The sequence below is a fragment of the Vanacampus margaritifer genome, chromosome 19 (assembly GCF_051991255.1).
Source record: "Vanacampus margaritifer isolate UIUO_Vmar chromosome 19, RoL_Vmar_1.0, whole genome shotgun sequence".
Taxonomy (NCBI): Eukaryota; Metazoa; Chordata; class Actinopteri; order Syngnathiformes; family Syngnathidae; genus Vanacampus; species Vanacampus margaritifer.
The window spans coordinates 3,691,394-3,712,286 of record NC_135450.1 but is presented as its reverse complement, the minus strand read 5'-3'; the positions used below and the strand labels follow the sequence as shown (position 1 = coordinate 3,712,286).

Here is a 20,893-nt window from a genome sequence, read left to right as displayed (position 1 = left end):
TGCATAGTGACTAAATCACAATGACACTATCACGCTAATTCCCCTTGAGGGCTGACTGTGGACTAACGCTTGTGTTACACTAATATAGTGTAGCAGTGTGGCCCTCCCAAGTTATTAATGGCAAAGTAACAAATGTGCGTGTGAAAGTCAGCTTTATGGAGCAAAGTAGAATGTGTCAATAAGTAAACAGGAAACAGATTGGAAGCGTGCAACTGCCAATATGAAATAAATGTTTGCTTGGCGAGTATATTCGAACGTACTTGCAAATACATTTGAACATAGTTATTCAAATTTGTACGTTCGAGCGTACTTGTAAGCTAACACTACAAACATAGCATATTTCCTCATAATTCCACGGGATATTTGGCCCACATACATTCAAAAATTTAATTAAAAAAATATTTTTTTTCCATAACTTATGATTCATTATTATTTCTGCATTGCGTGATTTAGGTTCGGCAAAAAAATTATATCTTTTTGTAGCATTTAGCCTACAAGTACGTTCGAACGTACTTGTGAGAATGTTTGAACGTATTTGTAATGTAAAGTAATGTATTGAATAAAAAAGATAATTTTTTCGTAACTTATGATTTATTATTTCTGCATTGCGTGATTTAGGTTAGGCAAAGATATGCTATGTTTCTAAAATTTTGCCCCCAAGTACGTTCAAACGTACTTGTGAGCACTAAGTACGTTTGAACGTATTTGCGAGTACCTTCAACCATATTTAAATGTGTTCGAACATATTTGCCAGTCATAAATATTTACTCCCCATTGGCAGTTCCACGCTTCCGTAAAACAGGACCAATCAATGCTGCAAATTTGAGCGGTTCCCTCAAAGTTGGCAAAATACTCATTCATTGTGAGTGGCATTAGATTCCACCACATTCTAAAAAGAGAATTGTTGAACCAATTTAAGATTTCAAATTGAATTGTTGACCGATTAAAAAAAAAAAATTGCTTAATTGGTAACACACGTTTGAATTAAATTAGTTGAAAATGAATATATTAAGTTTAATTAATTATGAGTTCATTCACCTTAATATATTGACCGGAATTAAGTTAATCCAAAATATTAAATATATTCACTTTGGAGTAATTTAATTCAATTGTTACCAATTGAAGCGATTTTTTTTTAAGTTGGTCAACAATTCAATTCATAATCTTAAATTGGTTCAACAATTCTCTTTTTAGAGTGTAGGTGTACCTAATCGAGTGTCAGGGCATATAGGCTGTTGTGTCTCTGCAAGCAGGTGGTGAGAAGCCAAGCGCTGGCATAACCTATTAAAAAAAACATCAACAGTCCTGTAAAATAGAAGACTGGCTTACGGCAATTGCTATTTCAATCATCAACATTTTCCATGTGGTTACCCTGTACCTGTGAGAGAGCACGTGCCTGAAAAGTCACATTTGAAATGCTCTCTTGTCCTTTTTTTGTTATCTGTGAGTGTGCACACACACCAAGGCGGGTGGCCTCACTAATTGGAGTTGGAGAGGATGAGGCTAAGATGAGGCAACCCCGTGAGCAACTGAATGAAACGTGGGCAGGCGCTCTCATTTACCATGTAGGACACCTTGGAGCTTTCAGTGGCTAATATAAGAGGAAACATTTAGGACCTGATTTACTGAGATCCCAAATAGCAGCTTTGCTCTAGTATTTATTTCTTATTTTATAAAAGCAGATATTGACCCTACAATTAATATGTATGAGTGGTCAGTGACACAGCTCATTAGTGCCGCAGGCAAGAGCTAGATGTTGTATATCTGTAAAGGGAATCAATGATGATGCAATGTCATTCATATTCAGTGGGTGTACTGTACCTGCACATCAGAGGAGTTGCTGCGGGTGAAAGAGAGGGTGGATGTCACTCATCATATGCAGCAGAAATATAAACAGATGATGATGCACATTGAACATGGGAAAGGGGGATTTTACGGTTTTGCTTTTTCTTTAAGATAGGATATTATACTTTTGGGCTTTTGGGTATAAGAATAGACTTTTGTGAAATACAAAGCATTTTGACTATGCTCACTGTAAGAGGATTTTGGAGTGCACTGCCCCTTTTGTCAAGGGAAATTCTGGGGGTGGGTGTGAATGTAACACAATAGTCCAAAATCAAGTTTGTTTAAGAACTTGAATTTGGTGTATTCTTTCCATTCCAGGAGGGTGTCACAAAACTAACAGAAAACAGAAATGTAGCACATTTTTCAAAATAATTTTCCAAAGGAATTACTGTAATGTGAACTGTTCAACATTATCATACGTACAGCATATGCCATCATACTGTATTCCCAGATGAGGGTGTTTTTATGATCTTACTCCGATTCATCACCACTATCAGCTATAAAGAGACAATCCAACTTGCAGCATCTCAGCCCTACCCTGGCAAATGTATATTGCAGAATCAGCTGGCAGCTTTAACCCCTTCAGACCCGCATTTTTTTCTGCTGGGCAAGATTTCTTGTTTTTCTTTTTCTTTTTTCTTTTTTTTTGTGTGCTGATTTTGACCCTTTTCCCACCATATGAACAGCATGGATTTTTTTTTTCCGTCCGTCCGTCTTCTTCCGCTTATCCGGGGTCGGGTCGCGGGGGCAGCAGCTTTAGCAGGGAAGCCCAGACTTCCCTCTCCCCAGCCACTTCAGCCAGCTCATCCGACGGGACCCCAAGGCGTTCCCAGGACAGCCGAGAGACATAGTCTCTCCAGCGTGTCCTGGGTCGTCCCCGGGGCCTCCTGCCGGTAGGACATGCCCGGAACACCTCCCCAGGGAGGCGTCCAGGAGGCATCCGAACCAGATGCCCGAGCCACCTCAACTGGTTCCTCTCAACGTGGAGGAGCAGCGACTCGACGCTGAGTCCCTCTCGGATGACCGAGCTTCTCACCCTATCTCTAAGGGAGAGCCCGGCTACCCTGCGGAGGAAACTCATTTCGGCCGCTTGTATCCGGGATCTTGTTCTTTCGGTCACGACCCACAGCTCGTGACCATAGGTGAGGGTAGGAACGTAGATCGACCGGTAAATCGAGAGCTTTGCCTTTCGGCTCAGCTCCTTCTTCACCACAACGGACCGATACAGCGTCCGCATCACTGCAGACGCTGCACCGATCCGCCTGTCGATCTCCCGCTCTAACCTACCCTCACTCGTGAACAAGACCCCAAGATACTTGAACTCCTCCACTTGGGGAAGGACCTCCTCCCCGACCCGGAGAGGGCACTCCACCCTTTTCCGACTGAGGACCATGGTCTCGGATTTGGAGGTGCTGATCCTCATCCCAACCGCTTCACACTCGGCTGCGAACCGCTCCAGTGAGAGCTGGAGGTCACGGCTTGAAGAAGCCAACAGCACCACATCATCTGCAAAAAGCAGAGATGCAATGCTGAGGCCACCAAACCGGACCCCCTCAACGCCTCGGCTACGCCTAGAAATTCTGTCCATAAAAGTTATGAACAGAATCGGTGACAAAGGGCAACCTTGGCGGAGTCCAACCCTCACCGGAAACAAATTCGACTTACTGCCGGCAATGCGGACCAGACTCTGACATCGGTCGTACAGGGACCGAATGGCCCGTATCAGGGGGCTCGGTAACCCATACTCCCGAAGCACCCCCCACAGAACTCCCCGAGGTACACGGTCAAACGCCTTCTCCAAGTCCACAAAGCACATGTGGACTGGTTGGGCGAATTCCCACGCACCCTCGAGGATCCTGCTGAGGGTGTAGAGCTGGTCCACTGTTCCACGGCCGGGACGAAAACCACACTGCTCCTCCTGGATCCGAGATTCGACCTCCCGACGGACCCTCCTCTCCAGCACCCCTGAATAGACCTTACCTGGGAGGCTGAGGAGTGTGATCCCTCTAAAGTTGGAACACACCCTCCGGTCCCCCTTCTTAAAAAGGGGAACCACCACCCCGGTCTGCCAATCCAGAGGCACCGTCCCCGATGTCCACGCGATGCTGCAGAGACGTGTCAACCACGACAGCCCCACAACATCCAGAGCCTTCAGGAACTCCGGGCGGATCTCATCCACCCCCGAGGCCCTGCCACCGAGAAGCTTTCCAACCACCTCGGCGGCTTCGACCCCAGAGATAGGGGAGCCCACTTCAGAGTCCCCAGACCCTGCTTCCTCAAAGGAAGGCGTGTTGGTGGAATTGAGGAGGTCTTCGAAGTACTCTCCCCACCGGTTCACGACGTCCCGAGTCGAGGTCAACAGCACTCCGTCTCCACTATACACAGTGTTAACGGTGCACTGCTTTCCTCTCCTGAGACGCCGGATGGTGGACCAGAATTTCCTCGAAGCCGTCCGGAAGTCGTTTTCCATGGCCTCACCGAACTCCTCCCATGCCCGAGTTTTTGCCTCAGCGACCGCCAAAGCCGCATTCCGCTTGGCCAGCCGGTACCCGTCAGCAGCCTCCGGAGTCCCACAGGCCAAAAAGGCCCGATAGGACTCCTTCTTCAGCTTGACGGCATCCCTTACCGCTGGTGTCCACCAGCGGGTTCGAGGATTGCCGCCACGACAGGCACCAACCACCTTACGGCCACAGCTCCGATCGGCCGCCTCAACAATTGAAGCGCGGAACATGGTCCACTCGGACTCAATGTCCCCCGCCTCCCCCGGGACAATGGAGAAGCTCTGCCGGAGATGGGCGTTGAAACTCTTTCTGACAGGGGATTCTGCCAGACGTTCCCAGCAGACTCTCACAGTACGTTTGGGCCTGCCTGGTCGGACCGGCATCTTACCCCGCCATCGGAGCCAACACACCACCAGGTGGTGATCAGTTGACAGCTCCGCCCCTCTCTTAACCCGAGTGTCCAACACATACGGCCGCAAGTCCGATGACACGACTACAAAGTCGATCATCGAACTACGGCCTAGGGTGTCCTGGTGCCAGGTGCACATATGGACACTCTTGTGCTTGAACATGGTGTTCGTTATGGACAGTCCGTGGCGAGCACAGAAGTCCAATAACAAAACACCACTCGGGTTTCGATCGGGGGGGCCATTCCTCCCAATCACGCCCCTCCAGGTCTCACTGTCATTACCCACGTGAGCGTTGAAGTCCCCCAGTAGAACGAGGGAGTCTCCAGGGGGTGCGCTCTCCAGCACACCCTCCAAGGACTCCAGAAAGGGTGGGTACTCTGAGCTGCTGTTCGGTGCATAAGCACAAACAACAGTCATGACCCGTCCCCCCACCCGAAGGCGGAGGGAGGCTACCCTCTCATTCACCGGGGTAAACCCCAACGTACAGGCGGCTAGCTGGGGGGCAATGAGTATGCCCACACCTGCTCTGCGCCTCTCACCGTGGGCAACTCCAGAGTGGAAGAGGGTCCAGCCCCTCTCGAGAGGATTGGTACCAGAACCCAAGCCGTGTGTGGAGGTGAGTCCGACTATATCTAGTCGGAACTTCTCAGCCTCGCACACCAGTTCGAGCTCCTTCCCTGTCAGAGAGGTGACATTCCATGTCCCCAGAGCTAGCTTCAGTAGCCGGGGGTCAGACCGCCAAGGCCCCCGCCTTTGGCTGCCACCCAACTCACTGCGCACCCGACCCCTTTGGCCCCTTCCACCGGTGGTGAGCCCATGGGAAGGGGGACCCACGTTGCCTTTTCGGGCTGTGCCCGGCCGGTCCCCATGGGTATAGGCCCGGCCACCAGACGCTCGCCTTCGAGCCCCACCTCCAGGCCTAGCTCCAGAGGGGGGCCCCGGTGACCCGCGTCCGGGCAAGGGAAACGAAAATCCAAGGTTTGTACTCGTCATTGGGGTCGTTTGAGCCATGCTTTGTCTGGTCCCTCACCTAGGACCTGTTTGCCTTGGGTGGCCCTACCAGGGGCATGAAGCCCCGGACAACATAGCTCCCAGGCTCATTGGGACACGCAAACCCCTCCACCACGATAAGGTGATGACTCACGGATTTTTTTTTTCTTTGGAGTTATCTCATGTTTTTAGTTAGGATAATATGGCTGTAACGTGCTGTAAACTTACCAAGCTTATGTGCAACTTTTTTAACATGAACATCATGCAAATCAACTTGCTATTGTGATTGGTTAGTTAAGATCCAATCGTGAACCAGAAGTGTTGACATTATCCAAATTATACGATTTAACGCAAATATGTCATGTCCATTGCAACCATCTATGGGTCTGAAGGGGTTAAACTCTCGATAGCTTTGAACACTGGCAAATGTCCGCACTCTCACCTCATCCAGATCAGTTTCTCCCTCGCCTAATTATTTCCGTCAATATGTTCATGCTTAACTCCCATTAAAATCGTACGTACTGTACATTTGACTGAACAATTTCCAAATGCAAAGTACATATTTGTTTCAAACCCTTGGTGCCATTTTTTAACATTTAGCATTTTTAGCACACACAAAACATCATAAGTCACAATTTGGTAAATTTCATATTTTTTCAAAAATGTATACTATTAGTCAGTCCACACGTGTGGGTGTGTTATTTTTACAAAACCGACCAATCTAAAGTGTTGAAAATAGCTTGCTCTCTTGCAATGTTAATGGTTAAGCAAACATATCGTTTTTGGGGTCTCCTGAAAAGTGAGTACCATATTTTCACGACCATAAGGCGCACCGTATTAAAAGGTTCATTGTAGTATTGTCAGTGTCAGTCTCTTAATCGTGCGGCTCCTCAGAAATGATGCCGGCTTTTGCGAAAGCTCCAACATTAGTGCAAGCAGACGCGTTTAGCCCAAGCATGCACAATTCATTCACAAATTGTGGCGTAACTCGCTCTAGCAGTTCCGTAAAGTGAAAGCGGTGAGCACCATGACGTCCTACTGTATCTTATATACAGGAAACCCGGCCCTGGTTGAGGACTGGCAGGCATGAGAAAACAAAAGACTCACGTCATCTTTAAGTTAAGTCTTTTGGGTTCTCATGCCTGCCAGTCCTCAACCAGGGCCGGATTTCCTGTATGTAAGCAATATGTCGGCACTACACTTATTGAAAATAGCACAACATTTACAGCTTTTGGAACTCGTTGCACACAAAAGGGGCACCTCACTATTAGGCGCCCCGTTTATTAAATTTTTTGGAAAATGTAAAGCTTTTAAGTGCGCCTTATAGTTGTGAAAATAGGGTATTTTGAAGGTACAACCGTACAAGGTTGGCCCGACGGCAGCGAAAATATCCTCAAAACGTTGAATAATTTCCATTGAAAAAGCCAAACTTTCATAGATTATAGATTCAGGGCCCACAATTGAAATGATTTCAATTATTTAAGGGGCTGCATGGCTCAGTGGTGGAGTAGTTATCTCTTGACACCTGAATTCCCATGATGAGTAGTTTTCTGGCGTCAAACAGTAGGATTGTGGATGTGCGAATGACCGTAGTCCAAAGTATAGTGATTCTTTCTATCATGAGACACGTCCCAGGAGTAAAATTACATTTCAGATTAGCACATGAATGAGGCCTCGCCAGTGACACAGAAGAGCGACTTTGTGGTGGATCAGATGGATGCTAGGATGGCCTCCGGGCACTGTAACACTGCAGCGAGGGATGCAGAATTGCAGTCCCAGATGGACACAGTCCCAGATGGGCACCTCTGTCAACACACTCACTCACTCACTCATTTAGAATAGTCGCCTAGCAATTAAATTGAAGGTGTATACACTTTCACTTTCATATCTCCTGTAGTGAACATGTTTGCTTAGTGTGTTTGCGTAGTGTTCAGTATGATTTCTTGACTTGTACTTTACAAAATTTTTGTTGTGGAAGAGTACTTCAAGGGCGGGTATGGGCTTGGCAGGAGTTAGGTGATGGTGGACTGCATCACATGCAGTTTGTTTGATTGTGTTACGTTTCTGTTGAATGGCTATAGTCAAACACAGCTGTTCACACAGATATACAACACGTGGCGCTCAAACGTGAATATTTCATGACTGGAGCCAAGGACACAAAAGGGATTTCTCAGTTGGATTCTGTTTGTTGTTTGTCCTTCCAAAGTTTGACCAATTGTTTATTACAGGTGTGGCATGGTCAAAACAAAGCTTTATGAAGTGAAGCATAATACCTAAACCTCTGGATTGAAAGTTCCTTATTTTCTTCATTTGTTACCATTGATGGGTGCCCATAGCGACACACAAGCCAAATATAATGATGGAGTTATGTGATACCACCATAGTTTTAGTTAGGGTGAGCAAACTTTAAAAATTAAAAAACGGGACACCAAAATTTTGCTGAAAATCTATTGTACAATAAATTTTCACCGGGAACTATTGTTAACAATTTTTATCGATGGTCAATCTGGTGACCAGTGGTTGTGTTAATACTTTATCTCAGGGGTCAGCAACCTGTACGGTCAAGTAAATAACAAAACATTTGAACATTGTGATGAAGGAAACCGTGTGTTAATCTGATGTACTGAGGGCCCAAGAGCTAATTAGAGATGCACCATAACACAAAAATATGACGGCAACATCCGATACGTAGAAATTCATGTTCTTCTACCTTTCACCTTCTGTTTTTGGAGATATATTTTGTTTTCATGCTTCATTTTTCATAAATTTTTAGACTTTTCTGAATTTCTGTCAAAATTCTAACATTTTGGAGGATTTCTTCTTTTGTTTTTGGACATTTTATAGTTACCTTTTCAATGTTTTCTTTTCAGCCTTATTAAAAAAAAAAATCTTACTTTTTGGCTATTTTGTGTACGCTTTATGGGGGTTAGGGTTATTTTCTGCCTTTCTTCTTTTGTTTTAAGACATTTTATGGTTACTTTTTGGATATTTTCTTTTCTCCCTTATTTTTTATTAAATTCTCTGCCATTTTTGTTTTGTTTTTATTTGTTCGTTTTTTCTTTGGGACAATCATAGAGACAATTTACAACATTCACTATTCACATACAATTATAGCAAAAAGAAAAAGTGCTGATGGGATGAAGCAGAAGCTTATTAATTATAATTATATATAATTAGATATAATACCAGAATGCAATAGGACGCACATAGTCAAAGAGGTAATTCGTCACATATAGTTGTGTGGATTATCAAGTTGTTGATTGATGCAAAAGTTTGTCTTCCCAATAGTCTTTGTTGATCAAAACGTTGATTTTTTTCTCTTGTTGATCAGTTTGGTCCAGTAGCATTGGATTGGCTAAGGATAAATGGAAGCCCGCATCCAGCCACACCCTTCAGTCGGTTTCTTCCTCGTCTCGATTTCTGTTCATCGCTGCGTTCCGATGAGACAAGTTCATTGCCATTCTGTTTGTGGCGATGTTGGATGCTGCTAGGTCGTTGTTCACCTGTTACATGTCGTCACAAGCCTTGGACAAGCTGGCTTGCACTCCAGTGATGGTGCTCAGAGCCACAGTAGCCATTTACACCGCCTTTTTGCCCATCCTGCATTTTTCTAAGGATTTGATGCAGCCAGAGACCTCCAATCCCTAGCAGAAGCATCCCAGCCACCAGCGTGATGACCAGGTAGCTGTCTTAGTCTTAGTCTTAGTCAACTTCGAGTGAGGCTAGACACTGCGGCCGCCATTTTCCCCAGCCATTTTCTGCAAATCCAGACATGAAAGTTCCACCTGGACATGAGCGTTGACTAGGTCCAGTTCTCAATATTGAGAAGATCTTGTCCTGAGCACTTAAAGACCAGTTCACTAGTTCCATTTTCAAAGACGTAACAGCTCCCAAGTCCTTCAGCAAAGATATCAGGTTGAGCTGTGTGTTTTTTTGTTCTGTTTTTAGGAACACCAAGCCTTGTTTACAGTTCAGGGTTTTCACCAGATTTTGACCTTGTGTGCAAATGTCATCATATCCACAATTTAGCGATTTTCATCAGTGTATCTGTTAAATTGAAGTTCTTTATATTTTTTTTTAAAGCCAGCCAATGTCACTGTGTTGGTTATTCCAAAATCAAAGTTATTCCATTGCTGTACACCAGTACAGGAGATCGAAAATGATTTTAGTGTTGTTCTGATATGGCTTTTGTACAAATACATGTTTCCTTCTCAAATCATATTTCGATTCCCTGGCCTAGAAGCGAATTTGCAAGTTATAAGGGAGGCAGTTTTTTAACGCTTTATACATTGTCTGCACAGTCCTGAAGTTTATTAAATCATATAATTTCAATCATTTAGATTTGTTAAATAAATCGTGTGTATGTGCATTGTAAGGAGCGTTGTGTATGATTCTTACTGCTTTTTTCTGGAGTACCATCAAAGGATGTAGGCAGCTTATATAGGTATTCCCCTAAATTTCAGCACAATAGGTCAAGTAAGGCAGGATCAGCGCGCAATAAATTGTGAATAAATTGGCCCTGTGATAACATATTTTGGGCTCTAAATAGAATAGATATACTTCTAGCTGACTTGAATGTTTATAGATTCTTTAAGTGCTTTTTTTTTTTACCAAAAAACTTAAATTTTGTCTTGTTAAGATTCAGTGAGTTTGTTTGCATTAAACCATTGTTGCAGCTTGTACAGTTCTTCGTTTACACTTGTTTAATTCAATTCAATTCAATATGTATTTGTCATTGCAAATAACATGGTTATAAACGAGATAACGTTATGAGCCCCAAATACTGGCATAGTGTGTCTGTAAAGTGCAGAAGTGCAAATCCTCACCTGCACAGAAAATATTTGTATCATCAGCAAAGAGTACCATTTTTAAGACACTAGAGAGCATATGTCATTTATGTATAGTATAAACAATTGTATGTATATATATATATATATATATATATAAATTCTAGTAATTTTTCAGAGATCCACAGGAGAAGGACTAAAGAGTCACATGTGACTCCAGAAACACAGGTTGCAGACCCCTGCTTCAGCTAATGCAACATGCTATGTTGGTTGACAGGTCAATTGTGCAAAACTAGTATTTTTTGCTCTGTCCCGACCGCTATTGGAAACTAGCTGGGCCATTTGCCTTGCGCTGGTTCCGCATTGTTACATTGGAAATATGTCGCCAGAAAAACTCAGCTTGCATTCGGTCTGACCGGCAACCGCAGCAGTAGCCTAGTAAGATGATTCTTAGACACGGAAGACTAAATGGTTCTAATTCCAGTTTGACAAAAATACGCCTGCTAGCGATTAGATGCAGATGAGAATGAGAATTCAAAATTATTGTATGAATCCCTATGACAACTGCGTGATTCACATACACATGGCCCAAACAATTAGCTTGCTGACTGGGGGAAAAAAACAAAAAACATTGAGGCTGGGAAATCCACCGGGACTTGTGGCACAAGGCTCACATGGGACTGTCCCGGTGAAACGGTGACATCTGGTCACTCTAGTCTTCTTCTTTTCTTGCTCCTCAGTTCTGCAAGGTGTCAAGTCAATTTCTCCTATTGGAATGTCATCATGTCAGGCATTCAATGTAAGACAGTTCAAAGAGGAAAATCTAGAGACAAACAGTATAAGACTATTATAAATATTGGATGCAACCATGTTCATGTTCAAGTGGAGCATTGCTGTTTATGGTTGCTGTGACCTCTGCTTCACCGCATGTTTTGTTACGCTGTTCTTGCTGCAGTTGCTCGATTAGCAAAGCAAACACAGCTGCAACAAAAGAAAACATTGACAAGACTCTGATTTTACACTTTTATAATAATTGTATTAGTATTTTAACTCCACTATGGCCTCAAATGCTAAATTTAAGGTCAGTATCATTGGTAAATCATACACTTCAGCAATGACCAGTATGTGAGAACTGTTTTTTCCTCTATTTCTCCTTTGGTGATTCTTCAAAATCAGCTTCCAATTCAGCAATCTTTTGTCTTGCTGCGGACAGCACACTCCCCTCTAGTCCAACTTTCCTCCTTTCCATAACAACCTGTTCTTCTGGGTGATTCATCTCAAAAGGATCATCTGATATTTACCGGCTGTTAGGGGTGTGAATTGCGTAGTGCCTGGCGATTCAATCTGTATCACGATTCATAGGTCACAATTCGATTTGATTTATCCCAATACAAATCTATAAATTGATTATTGCGATTCTTTTTTTTACTCAAGAAAATACTAATCAGTAAACTTGTACATGTACACTGCAAGATTTGTATGAAAATGTATTTATTTATCTGAAACTTCAGGCTTATAACTGAGCCACTGTATGGAACAAACAGGTTTCAGTCTGTTTCATGTTTGAACAGCACTGAAATAAAATATTAAAGCTTAATGCTCCATTAATATAACATTCTTCTATGCTTAAAGTGTGAACCCTAACCCTAAGTAAGATGTTTTGTTGAATATTTCCATAAAAAAGTTTGTGTTAAAAAATCTATTCGTCCACATATTGAATAGATTCGAGAATTGCGCACTGTAATATCGCGATATACTGCCCAATTGATTTTTTTTTAACACCCCTACTGGCTGTACTGGCATTTGGACCCCAAGGATCAATCTTCAGTCTCAAAGTGTTTGTTCCATTTCCTTCCATGTTAGCTAGATATTGGACATTGCAAAAATATTGGCTACTAGATTAATGAATAAAATAAAGCAGTAATATGCAATACAGTGGACCCCCACTATTCACAGGGGATAGAAACCAGGCGAATCCGCGAATGCCGAAAATCACGTATAATTGATGGCCATAGAAATGCATTGAAAAAAATGTTGTTTTTTTTATCTCCAAAGTCTTTAAAAAAAATTTTTAATAAATCCCACAGAAAATAGGGGCTTTTTTTTAGTAGCTCTAACTAACCTCATTGAATAGTTTTTCATCATTGTCATATAAGCAGAACACAGCAGGTCACTATTCTCTAAGTAAGGCACATATCATACACAATGTGATTTGCATTGTACATTACTTATTTTAAGTACAACTTTTAAAAGCATTTACAAACAAAAGAACTAATGACATCTAAAATCAAAGTAAAATTAAAGGTAATTTAACTAAAACTCAACAAAGTGCAATTACTACAGAAATTGTGTGGGAATGCTGAAAAGCTGAATGCTAAGATTTTGAATGCATGTGCTTATGAAGTAAATTGAAAGATGAATTACTAAAGTTGTGTGTTTGTTTTTTAATGAGCTTTTTGTTCATATGGGGAGTGGAAAAGTGTTTTAGCACTCATGCATGTGTCATGCATGCTAATATTATGGGGGTCATGGTGGATGGGGGAAGGGGGGGGTAATGGATAAATGTAGGTTTAGTCTTAACAGCATTTTTCTTTTGTTGTCTGCGGATGAGGCGCTTTTCTGAAGAAATGTGCCCATGTGCTTTTATAAAGGTGTGCAGCCATTTGATATGAATAATGCATCCAGAACACAACCTCCTAATGGCAGCAGACATCTTGAAAGTCTAACTGTTTTATTTGAAGCACTCAGATAAATAAATATGTGTGTATTAGTCATAAAGCAACAGTAATATTTTTTAATGTCTGATGCTTTTTAGGACCCTTTTTTTTTTCACTTGATTGCTTCACAGAATAGAAAATTGTCATTAATTTAATTCAGTTTTAAGGAAAAATGCTCTATTGGGATGCATAGGTCTTCCTTTGAAATTAACTGTCATTGTTTTATTTCAGAAATGTTATGTATCAAAAGTACAAGTGGTACTTGGCATCGGTGAGGTCAGTACTAATGCTGTACTGATATCAGTCTGAAAAAAATGTGTTATTGGAGAATCCTTTTCTACTCTGTATTAAAAGTACAACCAAAAGAAAGAAATATCAACACAGCCGTCGCTAGTGACCCCTCTAAAATATTTATTTTAGGCCACGGCCTTCACGGACTTGGATGACTGAATGATTTTTGTCATTGCATTTGACATTTTGTAAATCTTAAGCCATGATACAAATGTTTTGGTAACTTTTTAAGACTAGAGGACGAGCATTGTTAATTTTAAGTTTGGAGGGATTTTGGATATGATTGAATCAACTGAAGCTAACTAAATACAGTAGGGCTCACCAACACTGAAATTGACCTGAAGCACAACAAGTTATATGGAGGACTACTTCTTTGATCATTATAATTCATATAATGAAAAAGTGTGCGTCACTGTTTTTGCATGTGGCCAGCAAATCAGTCATGCAGTCTGGTTCAGGCCCTCCTGTGTCAAGTCAACATGTTCTCCCAGGGCTTGTGTTGTTTTTTTCTGGGTACTCCGCTGCCCTCCCACATTGCTCTTAGTCGTGAATGTGCGTGGCAGTGCGTGAGTCATTGTTTGTCTATAAGTGTCCTGTGATTGGTTGGTGACCAAATGCTTCAAGTGGAAGGTTATGATGCTCAACAACCTGAAGTCATACGGGTGAAGCTTTATCACTACACAATGGAGCAGTGTGATGGTCATATTTTCACAGTTTTCGATGTTTCAGAAAATATTATGGAATTTTTTATTTTAAAAAAAGCTTAACCTAATCTGTTTTATTTGGAGATGGGATTTTTTTTTTTTATTACAATGCCAACCATGGCTGTCTCAAAATGGCGCATATTGTACGATATTATATCATATGCTCACAAACTGATTTACTGCTTTGGAGTGGGAGTTCCGTGACTCATTATGCTTTTCCTGTGCATCTATCTCTGTCCGTCTTATCTTTTAGTTGGTGCTACCAGAATACTCGATCCATGTGCTCTTCTGTATCATGTTCCTGTGTGCCCAAGAATGGCTGACAGTGGGCCTCAACGTCCCCCTGCTCTTCTACAACACATGGAGGTGAATACTGTCGTCACAAATATTGTCCTTGTGAATGAGGGTGTGTCACTAATTTTAAACAGCTAAACTAAAGTTTAAGGGGCAGATGGTGTACACAGCTGCCCGAAATTAAGAGCATTTTTAATGACCTGATTAAAAAAATGTCTTTATGTTTCTACAATTTGTTTCCTTTTCTTAAACGACTATTTTGCACTTTTGGGGGTGGGTGGTAGTAACTGGTGAAAACAGGCTTCTAACATAAAAAAAAAAAAAAATTAATTCACTGGCAAAAAAAACCCTGTAAAAATAAATAAATAGAGTCATTATTTTATTTATTTATTTACCAGCAAGAATGGCATTCCATACTAATACACCAATTTGCAGAAACTCTTTGACTCCTGTAGCTCGCCAAGCAGGCTCTACACAACCATGAACAAGATAAGCTATACAGTAGATAATGGATAGATTATCTTTTTACTATTAAAATTGTTATTGTCATTCATGAATTTCAGTTAAAGAGTATAAACAAAAATGTAAATTAAACAAACGAAAAACAAACAAGAATTATTTATACATACAATAACAATGATGCATCTAGGTGACATGGAGCAGCAAAGAAATGCAAAGGCGCGATATGCCAGGGAAAAAATAATTGTCAACGTTAGATTCTGATGATATACAAATCAGAGTTATATACTAACATCAATTTATGACTTTACATTTATTTCTTTGCGGAATCATTTCTTCAAGAGACTAAACTGCCACCATTACTCACTTTTAACTTTTCAGGTAGTGATTTTTTGTTTAATTTTAATATTATTAAGCAGAAGTTATCAAGTCTAATATCTGTTTATTAAAAACCATGAAAACACATTCTCACCTTTGAAATAAATGATAATGGGTAATAAACATTGAGTGGCTTTATGTTTTTAATTGTAAAGTTGAATTTCGGATTTGCATATTGGCAGATAAAAATAAAATCCCTTTACAGTATATTTAATGTATTTTAATGTTTTGGGTTTTTTCCTTTTCGTGTGGAAAGCGTACATGAATGTTTATCAGCGCTACTTTAAAGAACCGTTTTTCCCTACACAATGCATTTCAATGGGCATCAATGCAATAATTATGCAATATCCCTGGAAGCATTCAGCTAAACAGAATGACTCACTTCCGGCGCTTCACTCAGCCTCGGTGGTAAACGTAGGAGACCTGGAAAATTATGGTTAGCCAATTCCGGATTGCGTATGGAACTTTCCTTTCAAACGCCAGACCGCGTTTTTCAAAATATAAATGTGAATATGCGTTGTATGATCATATTGGCAGCCATACTAACGAAACCCCATATTTCAGTGCTACTCAGTCGATGGACAACCGACACGGTCATTTTTGGCAAGTCCCATAGTGATCGTGTGTAAAAAAAAAAGTGCCATTCTCCAGGTCTCCGATGTTTACTGCCGAGCGCCGGAAGTGAGTTGTCCGGTTAGCTGAACGCTTCCGGGGTGAGTGCATAACCCCTATTCTACACAATGGTTGACTATACTAGTAAAAAAGAATAATAATAATAATACATTGGATTTATATAGCGCTTTTCTAGACACTTAAAGACATTTTACAATGGACTGGATACATTATTCATGCACTCAAAATTCACACTGTGGTGTCGGTAAGTTACTTAAGTAGCGACAGCTGCCCTGGGGCATGCTGACGGAAGCGTGGCTGCCAGTGTACGCCTACGGCCCCTCCGTCCACCACCAAACATTCGTACCTTTCATACATCAGTGTGAGTAGGCAATGTGTGTGAAGTGCCTTGCCCAAGGACACAACGACACATGACTTGGGGAGAGCGGGGATCGAACAGCCCATCTTCTGGTTACTTTTTTTTCCCCCCTTTTTTTTCCCTCCGATCTTCTGGTTACTGAACAACCATCTCTACACCCTGAGCCACAGCCGCCACAAAATCTACCATGAACATAATTTAAAACACTAAAACATAGCACATATAGTCTAACAATCACATTTTGTGTCAAGCATTTGGCAGCATGCTAGTCAGTGCTAGCTAGCTAAAGTGACGCTCCTTCGAGTCAAACCTGAGCCTTAGAAAACTAAAATCAATCATTTGTTAACAAAAAGCTCCTCAACACTGCCTGATAGTTCTACTAAAGTACAATCAAAGGAAGAAAAAAAAATGGACTGCAGAAACAGCATGGCACCTACACACCTATTCAGACATTCACACAAAAGAAATGTAAAAAAAAAAAAGTTTAGACACACATTCGTAACAGTAATATACTGTAAATGCTGAATGTAAATTACTGAATGTCAAGCAAAGGTTTCATTAGTTTAACTCATTCACTCCCAGCCATTTTCACTGAAGCAACCCCCTTTGCACCCGGCTGTTATACTGGATTTTGATTGATTTTGCAAGGCCCACAGAATATTGTGTTAGATTGCTATAAAAACATGGTACCTACCAAAAGAATGATTAAAGTATCTTCTTTCATCAGGAAAACAAGTATATTTCTATCTGTTTCCATTTTTGCAGCAATTAGTATAAGAATATAGCGTTTCATCATTATTCACAAATCTGTTTAAAACAGTGGGAAAAATGGTCCCTGGTTGATCTCTTATACTCTGCTGCCACCTTACTGGCCGTTTTTGTAATATCTACCATTGCTTCAAGCATTCTCTTCAGTTCTGAGGCTGCATCAAAGCCTTCAAAACTTGTTCACATGAATGCACAGAAGCTAAACTATTATTTCTGTCTCAGTGTTTCAAATATACATTACATTTCTGGGGGCCCCGGAGGCATCAAGAGGAAATTGGGTCACCATTAATTCTTCTTTCTCCGTCATTATGACTGTTTTTCCCGTCAGTGTTATCCCGATGCAGACCGCCAGCAACCTGATGGATCTGAGCTCAGCTGGTTGTTGTTGTAAAGGAGAGGGGAGTCAGGGAGAGAAAACACGTCTTGCTCTTTCATTAATTGGAGACTGTGCCAGATGCCTCCTGGCTACAGATGCTGCTTCCCATGCAGCTGAGATGAGAAGACAAGAAACGGGGGAGGGAGAGTAAGGCAGAGATGGAGAGGAGAAGGAGGAGCAGCTGGAGGCTTGGACAATGTGGCAGAAGAGAAAGCATGTGAGTGATAGCTCATCTAGACAAGGTGATTCAGTGGAGAGTGGCAGTGATGGAGAGCCAAATACACACATCTCCAGATGGGAGTGTGAGTGCAGCGCCATCTTCTTGTGATACTCGCATGCCTCCTGGGTTGACGCCGATTGCCAAGGTTGAATTTTAGTCATTAAAAGGATTAGCAGCCAATCAAAGCAGATGGAACCTGACACCAATTTCATTTTAGCTCCTGAATTGAAAGATTATGATTTCACATTGTCAATGGTTTATTAACGCTTCGTTTACACTACATGATCAAGGACCAAAGAAAAGAAAGGAAAGTGAAATCCAGCACCGACCAGTCACCGACATGTCTTCTTTAACGACATCCATAAACCTACTATTTGGTCTTCCTCTAGACCTCCTGCCTGGCATTTGGAAACTCAGCATCCTTCTGCCAATATACTCACTATCTGTCCTCTGGACATGTTCAAACCATCTCCGTCTATAATTGCTTTTATTATAATTAATTAAAATTATAATATTATTATAAAATATTTATTTAGCACAATATAAACTGAAATGTGCCCACACCACACCAAACAAGGTATGAGCATTTTCTGGCGGTGCGATTGCACTTTATAGTCAATGTAGTTTGTACAGGCGGGCACGGATGCGTGCGGCGGGACAAGGTGCGGCACACTTAAAATCCGCACATTCACATATCCACCAACGTTTAAAAATAAATTAAATACATTTGTTCGCACCAGCTAATCGGCTTCGGGAACGGACTGCAAAGTCACACAGCATCCTGTACAGTTCTGTAGGCACCCTGAGATAGCGGTAAGTGTTTCCGTGTTGATAGCAATAGTGCTAGCATTAGCTAAAGTATTTAGCATGACCACCGGGATGCCGGTGAAAAAGTGGAAGCGTTCGAGGGGCTCTTATTTAAAAAAAAAAATAAGAAGAATGCGCTGCAGGAGAAAGAGGGGCTCACCTGTACTGCAGTACACGGCAGTTCTGTCTTTTTTCGACCTGCTTAAATGTTGTACACCAAGCTAGTCTACGCCCCTCTCCTCCAGTGTGCGCAATGACCCCGGGAGCGGCTGCGATCGACCAGTGCAAACTCACATGGTAAAAAACCAGCGAGAAGCGCGGCGGACACTCACCCCCGCGTTCGCTGTTTAATTGAAACAGACGCTTGCTTGCAACGTTTTTTTCTTTGCGTCACCACAACATCCTATTTCGGCCATTTTCTTTCGGCTTTAATTTTATTTTAGCCTAATGCCGAAAATGGCAACGATTTAAATTTTCGGCCAAAAGTTTTGGGTGGCCAAATATTCGGTGCATCACTAATTTATACACACAAGTTACCTTATATATTTATCAAGTGAAGTTAAAGTTGATAATCAGAGGGTTACCCGGCAGCTTGTCGTGTTTGGCAACCAGTTTTGTAGCCGACTCATGCAACTGGTTTTGTTTTCACACAAAAATACAAAGCAAAAAGTTCCTAAGTTTTCAGCGTTAAGTGAGACCACACCGGCCACTGCGGCACCACCAAGCCATACCAAAACAGTATATGCAGTATTTAGTTTAACAATATTACTCATCTATAGTTTTAGTTTCATACGTACCTGTGGCTAGAAGTCAAAGCAGAGAGATTCTCTGCACTGTAAAAAAATATATAAATAAAAATTGTAAAAAAGTTGATTGAACTTTAAATTTCAAGGCAACAAACCTTGCTAAAATTTGAAATTAAGTAATTCAACAAAACATTTCAAGTTTTGCTTTTGTGAAAAATTGTCTTTCCCGCATTTCACAGCAATTAAATAAGAGATCATAATTGTCTCTTGTATTGTCCCCCAACCTGAGGCGTGGAGTCACAAAACAAAAAATATTGTCCTGAGCCAAATTTTAAATATAAGATAGAAGATATATAAATAAAAAATACTCGGCCAATAGTTTTGGAGCAGACATCCGCCTCTTCTTTGGCAGTCATGCCATGTTTTTATGATTTAGAAAAAAAGAAAAACACCATACAGTATGTTTCATGTAGAGCCTTAAAACTTGACATATGATCAGTGCTCATTCGTTTGGCATGTGGCAAAGCCAAAGAGTCGCTGACTGTAATTTTTCTCCACTGTTTACTTCAGTTGCATTCGCTCGGTGTGTGGCATGACTTAGATCAGGGGTGTCAAACGTATGGCCCGCATACCGGAACCCGGCCATCAGATTGTCCAATCTGGCTCCAGAACACAAACTGCAGTTTTTCACTACAATTAGCTGTCTTTTTTGTCCACTGGGGCACACACTAATGACTACTTAAAGGAGGAATTAACTATATATATATATACTGTATATATATATATACATATATATTATTTATTTTAATAGTCTTTTGATTTAATATTGTATTTTGGAATAGAGTTAAGCAGTAAAATCCACCCATTTTTATCCATCTCACGGGGCAGCCATTTTGTAATTTACAGTCAAGTGAAAATGACATCCCAATTGCTCAGGTAACGACCAATCACTGCTCACCTGCTTTCTGAGTTTGGTCATGTGATGTTTGCAAACTGAGTCGGGATTTGTCGTTACCTGAGCCATGAGCAACAGTGATGTAATTTTCAGTCGACAGCAAGTGGCAAAATGGAGATGGATTTAAAAAAGTTGGATTTTTCTTATGAATTCAAATTCCACAAAGTAATATTAATCAGAACGCTGTGTTTAGACTAGTGAAGGCGCATAGAACATATTGTTGTAAAGTATTTGGGGGGGTTGACTTCCTCTTTAAATGACATTCTGAAATTTGCCTGTTACTCAGGATTTAAAGCACAGATTTTTTACTCATTTTTGTTAAGAAATTTCAGACTACCCTCTTTATAATAAATGGATATATTTTCAGTATGTACTTGTATTTATTTGCACCAACAGAAAAAGGGAAATACTGTGACCTTTTGTTATTTATAGATTGTTGGGCCACTGACATACTGGTCCTACCCACTTGAGCTAAATTTTTGGTGGAAGGGGCCCCTGAATTCAAATTATTTTGTCGCCACTGCCTTAGGAGATGATCTGTATGTTTGGTTTGTCAATGATACATTCCTATTATGGACTGTACTGCTTGGGTCCCTTGTGTTCTATGGGGGGTGGTATTCTAGTTTTTTAATCCTAGCTCTTAATTAAGTCTCA

General features: G+C 41.4%; 1 protein-coding gene across 2 annotated transcripts in view; it reads left to right on the top strand.

The window, feature by feature from the left end:
• cnih3 (cornichon family AMPA receptor auxiliary protein 3) overlaps window positions 1-20,893 on the top strand; it is a 95,432-nt gene that overhangs the window by 63,296 nt on the left and 11,243 nt on the right. For both annotated transcript variants that reach the window (XM_077552399.1, XM_077552398.1), the window contains exon 4: window positions 14,499-14,611. In XM_077552399.1, coding sequence (XP_077408525.1) covers window positions 14,499-14,611 — 113 coding nt within the window. The remainder of the gene's footprint in view (window positions 1-14,498; window positions 14,612-20,893) is intronic.